Below are 10,000 nucleotides of genomic sequence, written 5' to 3'. Positions count from 1 at the left end.
TCACAAAGAAAAGGAATCGGCCTCTCAAAGTAATTTTCAAGGCAGAATCAACCCGAACCATGATCCTGCAGGAGAAAGCACGGCTGAGAGGCAAGCAGGAGTTCCGGAGTGTGTACCTCGACCGAGACAGAACACAGGACGAAAGGAAGACAATGAAAGAGAGAGTTCAAAAACGAAAGGAGAAATGGGAGGAAATGAAAAAGGAGAGCAGAATAACCCAGGATCAAATGGAAGGACAAGCGCACCCCCCAGAAACACCTGCAGAAGGACTCCAGCCACGACACCCCCAAGGCAACTGAACATTCCAAACCAACCATCATACACCGATCCCTCTGTTTCCACCCCCCGCACCACAGTTACAGTATTAGAACAGAAGTTGAAGGTTTGGTACACAAATGCAGATGGATTAACGAATAAACATGAGGAATGGCAAGAAAGAATCAATGAGAAGTCCCCAGACATCATAGCAGTTACAGAAACAAAACCCATGGAGACAATAACAGATGCAATCTTCCCACCAGGATACCAGATCATGAGGAAAGATAGAAGGGGTAGGGGGGAGGTGGGGTTGCTCTGCTCGTAAAAAACAGATGGAAATTCGAGAAAATGGAAGGAATAGATGAGACAGGAGAAAGAGACTACATAGCAGGTACACTTCAGTCTGGGGAACACAAAGTGGTCATTGCAGTGATGTATAATCCACCACAGAACTGCAGGAGGCCAAGAGAGGAATATGAAGAGAGCAACAGAGCAATGGTGGACACACTTGCTGAGGTGGCAAGAAGAGCTCACTCCAGCAGAGCAAAGTTGCTGGTTATGGGGGATTTCAACCACAGGGAGATTGACTGGGAAAACCTGGAGCCACATGGGGGTCCCGAAACATGGAGAGCCAGGATGTTGGACGTGGTGCTGGAAAACCTCATGCACCAACATGTTAAGGACACTACCAGAGTGAGAGGGGAGGATGAACCAGCAAGATTGGATCTTGTGTTCACCCTGGGCAGCTCAGACATTGAGGACATCAAGTATGAGAGTCCCCTAGGAGCTAGCGACCACGTGGTTCTGTGCTTTGAATACATAGTAGAGCTGCAAGTGGAGAGAATAACAGGAGTAGAATGGGAAAAGCCTGACTATAAAAGAGGGGACTACATAGGGTTGAAGAACTTCCTGCGGGAGGTCCAGTGGGACAGAGAACTGGCAGGAAAGCCAGTAAATGAAATGATGGAATATGTAGCAACAAAATGCAAGGAGGCAGTGGAAAGGTTCATTCCCAAGGGCAACAGTAACAACGGGAAGACCAGAACAAGCCCCTGGTTTACCCGACGGTGTAAGGAGGCAAAAACAAAGTGCAATAGAGAATGGAAAAAGTACAGAAGGCAGAGAACACACGAAAATAGGGAGATCAGTCGCAGAGCCAGGAACGAGTACGCACAGGTAAGGAGGGAGGCCCAGCGACAGTATGAAAATGACATAGCATCGAGAATCAAGACTGACCCGAAACTGTTGTATAGCCACATCAGGAGGAAGACAACAGTCAAAGACCAGGTGATCAGATTAAGGACAGAAGGTGGAGAACTCACAAGAAATGATCAGGAGGTATGTGAGGAGCTGAACAGGAGATTTAAGGAAGTTTTTACAGTAGAGACAGGAAGGGCTGTGGGAAGACAGCACAGAAGGGAACATCAAGAGGGAATATACCAACAAGTGTTGGATGACATACGAACAACTGAGGAGGAGGTGAAGAAGCTCTTAAGTGACCTTGACACCTCAAAGGCGATGGGACCGGACAACATCTCCCCATGGGTCCTTAGAGAAGGAGCAGAGATGCTGTGTGTGCCTCTAACCACAATCTTCAACACATCCCTTGAAACTGGGCAACTACCTGAGAAATGGAAGACAGCTAATGTAGTCCCCATATTTAAGAAAGGAAACAGAAACGAGGCACTAAACTACAGACCTGTGTCTCTGACATGTATTGTGTGCAAAGTCATGGAGAAGATTATCAGGAGGAGAGTGGTCGAACACCTGGAAAGGAACAAGATTATAAATGAAAACCAGCATGGGTTCATGGAAGGCAAATCTTGTATCACAAACCTCCTGGAGTTTTATGACAAGGTAACAGAAGTAAGACACGAGAGAGAGGGTTGGGTAGATTGCGTTTTCCTAGACTGCAGGAAGGCCTTTGACACAGTTCCCCACAAGAGATTAGTGCAGAAGCTGGAGGATCAGGCACACGTAAAAGGAAGGGCACTGCAATGGATAAGGGAATACCTGACAGGGAGGCAGCAACGAGTCATGGTACGTGAAGAGGTATCACAGTGGGCGCCTGTTACGAGCGGGGTCCCACAGGGGTCAGTTCTAGGACCAGTGCTATTTTTGATATATGTGAACGACATGATGGAAGGAATAGACTCTGAAGTGTCCCTGTTCGCAGATGACGTGAAGTTGATGAGAAGAATTAAATCGGACGAGGATGAGGCAGGACTGCAAAGAGACCTGGAGAGGCTGGACATGTGGTCCAGTAACTGGCTCCTCGAATTCAATCCAGCCAAATGCAAAGTCATGAAGATTGGGGAGGGGCAAAGAAGACCGCAGACAGAATATAGGCTAGGTGGACAAAGACTACAGACCTCACTCAGGGAGAAAGACCTTGGGGTGACCATAACACCGAGCACATCACCGGAGGCACACATCAACCAAATAACCGCTGCAGCATACGGGCGCCTGGCAAACCTGAGAATAGCGTTCCGATACCTTAATAAGGAATCGTTCAAGACACTGTACACTGTGTATGTTAGACCCATACTGGAGTATGCAGCACCAGTCTGGAACCCACACCTGGTCAAGCACGTCAAGAAGTTAGAGAAAGTACAAAGGTTTGCAACAAGGCTAGTCCCAGAGCTCAAGGGAATGTTGTACGAGGAAAGGTTAAGGGAAATCGGACTGACGACACTGGAGGACAGAAGGGTCAGGGGAGACATGATAACGACATACAAGATACTGCGGGGAATAGACAAGGTGGACAGAGATAGGATGTTCCAGAGAGGGGACACAGGGACAAGGGGTCACAACTGGAAGCTGAAGACTCAGACGAGTCACAGGGACGTTAGGAAGTATTTCTTCAGTCATAGAGTTGTCAGCAAGTGGAATAGCCTAGCAAGTGAAGTAGTGGAGGCAGGAACCATACATAGTTTTAAGAAGAGGTATGACAAAGCTCAGGAAGCAGAGAGAGAGAGAGGATCCAGTAGCGATCAGTGAAGAGGCGGGGCCAGGAGCTGAGTCTCGACCCCTGCAACCACAATTAGGTGAGTACAATTAGGTGAGTACACACACACACACACACACACACTGTGTGTGTGTGTGTGTGTGTGTGTTTGTTTAACATACCAATGCTGCTTGTTTATGTTTTTATTTTCCCTGCAACAACTTATTCCTGGGCACTGGTAATTAACCATTTCAGGGTTGGTGCTGTACTAGTACAGCTTGCACACCAGGGTTGGTGCCGTACTAGTACGCATAAATTCTAGCGCCTTCAAATCTAGCGAGAGAAAGCTGGTAGGCCTACATATGAAAGAATGGGTCTGTGGTCAGTGTGCACAGTATAAAAAAAATCCTGCAGCACACAGTGCATAATGAGAAAAAAAAAAACTCCGACCATTTTATTGCTTTAAAACAGCGACTTTGCAGTGTATTTTCACATGCTATTTATGGTTGTATTCTAGTTTTCCTGGTCTCATTTTATAGAATGGAAGACATATTACAGAAATTGAGATGATTTTGATTGGTTTCACAATGAAAAGTACCTTGAAATTGAGCTCAAAGTAACAGAAATGTTCGATTTTTGCCAAAGTTCAAAAGTAAACAAATCATGCCACATGTCCAATACACGTCAACTGGTGAGTCTAATATTCTTTCACTAGTGCACTGATATTATTTATACCATTTCTATACTAATGCAGTAGTCTGCATAACAGTAAATCTTCTATTTTTTTGTGAGAATAAAAATTCAAAGTGGAAAGCAAAAAGAAATGTAAGAGAGGCCTGGGGATGTGACTAATGAACAGAAAAATGTTATTTTAGTGCCAGAAATGTCTGTCTTGTTTATACTTGACCCTATTTGGAAATTGGCATCGTTTGAAATTTGTGTGAAATTGGCAAAATTGCCAATTTCTGACCACTTTATTGGACAGTTGAAATCGGTAAATGGGTGGTTTCTTATACTCATTCGATAGAAAAAGTGGAGTTCTACCGAAATCGTTATGATTTTTGTCAACTAGTACATTGGAATTGGCCGAAAATAGGGCTCAAAGTGGGCGAAATCGCCAATACGTCAACATCGTCGAGACCGTTACCTTCGCGAGAGCATAATTCCATAAGTTTTTCATCAAATTTCATACTTTTGGTGTCATTATGATCAAGAAAAAATTCTCTATCATTTCATAAGATTTTTTTTTTTCCGAAAAATTTCCGACCCTGAGAACAAGTTTAGGAGAGGGCCTGCCAACCATGAAAGGGTTAAAATATGTTCATTGTACGTATACCTGTAGCTTTTAGACTAAAGTTTTATTATTTCCATTGATTTACTAGCTAACTTCTGTCTGATACCTGTAACTGATATTATTTCTTTTTGCACCTGAGAATGCACGAGTGGAGTTATACATGGAAGAAGTTCGTCATTGTGAGGGCATTAACCCGTAATTACTAAACCAGTGGTGATGTATATTTACAGCAGTAGGCTCAGTGGTGGTGCTGTAGATTACGTATAATTTATAGCACTCTCAAATTTGTTGTGGGTGGTAAATTTTGGCTTAGACATGAGAAAATGGGTCTGTGAGGTGGGTGTGCACAGTATTAAAATTCATGCCCTTTGTTATGTGTGATGGGAGCAACTGACCCTGTTTTTGGATTAAAATAGTGACCTATACCAAGCAGACATTTACAGTAAAATCTTGCTTTAAAGGATTTCAGGTTATACTTACAAAATCTGGAAAATGTTCCTAAAAGCAAATTCCATTGTTTCCAGGCTTGCCCATTATTGTTATCATATTGTTTGCTAAATTTATTTTAGAAATAAAGTTCATGGTTGCCAGAAATGTCCATTGTTATTACAGTAACAGTAATGCAGTCTCATTATTGAGATATAATAAATACCTGGCATTATTTTATAGATGCCTTTACCTGGAGTTTACCTGGAGAGAGTTTCGGGGGTCAACGCCCCCGCGGCCCGGTCTGTGACCAGGCCTCCTCCTGGTGCCTTTACCTTCTGTCTCAAAATATTTTTATGCTGATAATATTTCAGAGGCAGCATGTGGCAGGGGACTTGCCCATTCATCTTCCTCATTTTCATAAGTAAATAAGCATTGTTTTGCTCTGCCCAGCAAGGTGTGGGGGGAATCTCTAGAATGTGATGTTAGGACAGTCATCTGATGCAATTAGTGCACCTCAGTGATTGCTTACTTCCCTATACTACAACCTCGTCATTTAAACAATTTTTCACTCTGTTATCGGTCACCAGCGTATTCAAATTGTAGAAATAGAGCTAGAGTAAATATCTGCATGTTAAAGATATACGGGAATGTTGGTGTTATGATAATGTTTGATAATGGATTACTAACTTTCAGGGTTAATAATCTGTATGAAGTTGTCTTTTAGTGAACTTTTGTGGGGTCTTGATATTAGTGCACTGAATATTTTCTTAAACTTCTTAAATTCTTACATAGGAATTTTCTGTAAATTAGGCATTCACAAGTAAAGTAAATTTTGGAAAACATGAGTCAAGAGAAATGCTGTGTATTGAATGATGTGCTCTCCCTTAGAACACTGGGAGGTAGGGTGGGGGGAAGGACCACTTGCATCCCAGTGAGCAATGTGTGCAAATGTACTGAGGATACTACCTTGTGTGTATTATCAAGGTGGCTAAGATTCCAAGATTTTGGATGCACTTTTACAATAGTATTTAAATGAAATCACTTTTTCTTTACTTCATAAAATCATTATTCTTCCTTTAAAAGTAAATAAATTAGAAAAGTATGATCTTAGAGGTGGCATGAGTTCACTGAGGATAGCTGGTGGCAGTAGCCTACTATACAGAAGTTTCACTCATTCATGTCTTGAGATGTCAGTGCACAGTGCAGGATATTCAAAGTTTTTTTAACAGTGAAAGTGCCACTTGTGCAATTTAGAAGTTGGACATCAGCTCAAAGATTTGCGACTTGTGGAGTGTCATAAATCAAATGTGTGGCATTGTTTTAAACCCACAACTTACCCCCATTAAATGATCTTGATAGGAACGAGAAGAATAGTGCATTAAGTAAAAAATATGTTAAGCAAGTCTAATTTTCCCATAAGGGCCCTTGTTAACCCTTTGACTGTCGAAGGGCCCAATCCTGAAGTTGCTCCTGGTGTCGCAAAATATTCGAAAAAAAAAAAAAAATATTTTTTCTTATGAAATGATAGAGAATCTTTTCCCGATTGTAAAGACACCAAAAAAACGAAATTTGATGGAAAACTGACGGAATTACGCTCTCGCGAAGTTAGCGACTTCGGCGATATTTAAAAATCGGCAATTTCGCCCACTTTGAGCCCTATTTTCGGCTAATTCCGTTATTCCAGTCACCCAAACTCAGAACTCTATTTTTTCTATCGATTGAGCACAAGAAACTGCCCATTTACCGATTTCAACTACCCAATAACATGGTCAGAAATTTGCAATTTGGCCAATTTCACGAAAATTAAAAAATACGACAATTTCAAAATAAGGTCCAGAATGAACAATGCAGACATTCCTGGCTCTAAAATAAGATTTTCTTTGTTCATCAGTCATGTCTCCAGGTCCCTGTGATATTACTCTTGCTTTTTATTTTGAAATTTTATTCAAACAAAAAATAGAAGATTTACTGTTATGCAGACTACTGCAATACTGTAATAATTGTAAAAATTACATCAACCCATTCATGACTGCGTATTAGAATGGCTATTTGGACATTTATTGGACAATGACATCATTTGTTTACTTTTGAACATCGGCAAAAATCAAACATTTCCTGTACTTTGTGCTCCATTTCCAGGTTCTTTTTATAGTAAAATTAATCAAAATCACCTCCATTTCTATAATATAGTTTCCATTCTATCAAATGAGACCATGAAAACGAGAATACAACCACAAATACTATACGAAAATAGACCACAAAGTCGGCATTTTAATTAAAAAAAACGGTCGGAGTTTTTTTTTTTCTCATTATGCACTGCGTGCTCCAGGATTTTTTTTATGTGGTGCACACTGACCACACAGACCCATTCTCTCACATGTGGGCCTACTAGCTTTCTCCTGCCTGATTTGAAGCCGCTAGAATTTGAGTATATATACGTCAAACACGGTACCTCACAAACGTATATATACGGCCGCGACAGTCAAAGGGTTAAAACTTGAAACATGAACTGATACAATAATTTCCATATCTAATTCCTTTTTATTTTTTCAGTCTTGACTGTTTCTTATGAACAAATACAAGCATACATGTACTGTACCACATGATCATTTACAAAAAAAAACAAAAAAAAAAAAAAAAAGAAGAATGTGGTCCAAAAAGAACTCGCCTCATTGTACAGTACCACATCTGACTGCTAGTCCATTTTCTTTTGACTTGGTACATGACATTAAAAAAAATTCAAATTTAAAACCAAAAATCCAAAATAAATACAGTAGGTATTCCAGTCACTAAACAACCTTTCCTCTGTTCATTAGTCACCTTCCCAGGCCTCCTATATAACACTTGCCCTCCATTTTGAATTCATTATTACACAAAAAATAGTAGTTTTACTCAATTTCTCTGATAATAAAACATAGAAAATGATTGTTCATGGTTTAGGTCATCCCAGTAATTGATTCAGTCCTAGTAAAAGGTCATAAGATAGACTGGGGAAACTATGGGAGCCTTACCCTTCCTCAGGAAAATTGCCAAAAAGTTAATATTTCCTCCACTTTCAGCCCCATTTTAAGCTACTTCAGGTCAGAAGTGACCAGATCATCTCTGTTTCACTAGGAAGTCTTTTATTCTCTCAACTGATACCAAGAAACAGTTAATAAAACCATAAAACTTCTCTATATAACACCTCAGTCACTCTTTTAAACCAAATTCAAGGTCAGAGTTTTGCTTTTCCCATCATTCCCTGCATGGGGCAAGATTCTCTCTATACTGTACTGTGCACACTCGCCACAGACCCATTTTCTTATGTCTAAGCCAGAATTTACCACTTGCAGTATATTTCAGGGTGCTGTGCTTAAAACATAGATCTATGTGAGGGGTACTGGCATCAGCTAAGTAAGTCTACAGGGGAGATTGTGAAAGAGTTACTTCAGAGTCTTGAGTTCTTTAGTGCTTCATGACAGCAGAGTGCTGGCTTTGGAGACTAAAAGTGTAGAGGATGAGTGCATGTGTGAAAGGATGAAGGTGAAAAGGAAGTGTTGCGAAGGTGTTTTATTAACTTTTTATTTTTTTCATTTATTCCCCAAGGGTCTACTATACAGTATTAGTATAAAGTTAGAAATAAATAATAGCTACAGGTTTAATCATAAAATATCTCAAAAAACAAAAAAATATTATCTGGTGTAGGTGGTTGAGTGGTACGAGTTACAGTACTATAAATACAATACAAAATAAAATGATACAAGTTCTGATTTTTTTTTACAGCTTTGCCCGAAAGAAGGGCAAAAGCTGAAACAGAAACAAGGATGAGATTAAATGAAAACTGCAGGCTTTGTACATTAGTGGTGGTAAATTAGCTAAGCTTTCTGCTCTTTTTTTGCAGTGAATATATTTCCAGAGTGGCCTCAGTGAGATTAGTTGTAGCTAGATGGAGAGAAATTTGCAACGAGGTAGTCACTCTCTGGGGCATTGGTACATAGGATTTTGCTGGCTAGGTTTGATCCTATAGTAAGAGAAGAAATCATTTAGTATATTGGCTGTTTCAGCAGGCTGGATATGAGGTTCATTTGGCCTTTTTCATATGCCCTTTTCATTCATTGAACTTGCCTGCATAATATAATTGTTTAAACTTCCTTGTTAGAATGGTAATCACTGGTGTATAGTTTTTAGTCTGATTTTTGGTTATTAATTCCAATCTGTTTTGTGTGTCATAGTTGTGTTTTTAACATTGGACCTAAGTATGCAATTCATTAGCCAGAAAAGGAATCAAAATGTATGAGACAGTTAGTATCTAATAGAAAAACTGTAGTCTGGTACTGATTTATTTCTGTAGGAGAGGGGAAACTGTAATGTTGGATGTAAAGTGGCCTTGTTGGGATCACTGGTGAGAGAGTGTTAGTGTGTGTGTGATCCTCCATAGGATCCCTGAGACGGAAATAGGTCTTCTGTTCTTCAAACTCTGCAGTAGATGAGACTGCGTAGTATCTCTTGAATACGAAATTTTAGTGTTCTTCAGTTAATTTGTTGATGTGATAAGTTACACTACAGTACGTCTCACTTTATCCTGTTCATTTCCCACAGCCTGAGAACAAGTGAAACAAACTACTTAAATGAAGCATTTTCTTTTTATGCGGCCATCAGAGGTCGAGCGTATTACAGCAGAACCAGCAAAGATGATCGCTCTGTACAAATGTGAGTATGATAGCATTCATCAGAAATGCCTATAATAATGTATTAATGAACTTTAATGATAAATTAAAGAGTAATTGTCAGTGATTATTTTTTGTATTTTGTTGGTACAGTACTGAAATGTTTAATTTCCTGTCAAATAACCCATTATTACTGTATACAACCAACTACCATCCCTCATCTATGTTTGTGTTGGAGATACAACAGTGTTAATTTTTGAGATATATGTAGTAATTTATATACTTTTTTTTGCAGGTCAGATTTAATGGTGAAGAAACTTCGTTACTATGCTCGGTTTATTGTTGTGTGTTTATTACTGAAGAGAATGAAGCTAGTTCGTGATCTAGTTAGAGTATGTATGGCGTTTATTACCATGTAATGCATTT

General features: G+C 39.9%; 1 protein-coding gene across 4 annotated transcripts in view; it reads left to right on the top strand.

The window, feature by feature from the left end:
* The window catches only part of LOC128692720 (protein SCAI), a 154,944-nt gene that overhangs the window by 21,655 nt on the left and 123,289 nt on the right, over nucleotides 1-10,000 (top strand). For all 4 annotated transcript variants that reach the window (XM_070090028.1, XM_070090024.1, XM_070090027.1 and 1 more), the window contains exons 3-4: nucleotides 9,507-9,617; nucleotides 9,870-9,966. In XM_070090028.1, coding sequence (XP_069946129.1) covers nucleotides 9,507-9,617; nucleotides 9,870-9,966 — 208 coding nt within the window. The remainder of the gene's footprint in view (nucleotides 1-9,506; nucleotides 9,618-9,869; nucleotides 9,967-10,000) is intronic.

Source organism: Cherax quadricarinatus, chromosome 30, assembly GCF_038502225.1.
Source record: "Cherax quadricarinatus isolate ZL_2023a chromosome 30, ASM3850222v1, whole genome shotgun sequence".
In the NCBI taxonomy this organism is placed as follows: domain Eukaryota; kingdom Metazoa; phylum Arthropoda; class Malacostraca; order Decapoda; family Parastacidae; genus Cherax; species Cherax quadricarinatus.
This window is presented reverse-complemented; position numbering and strand designations above follow the sequence as displayed.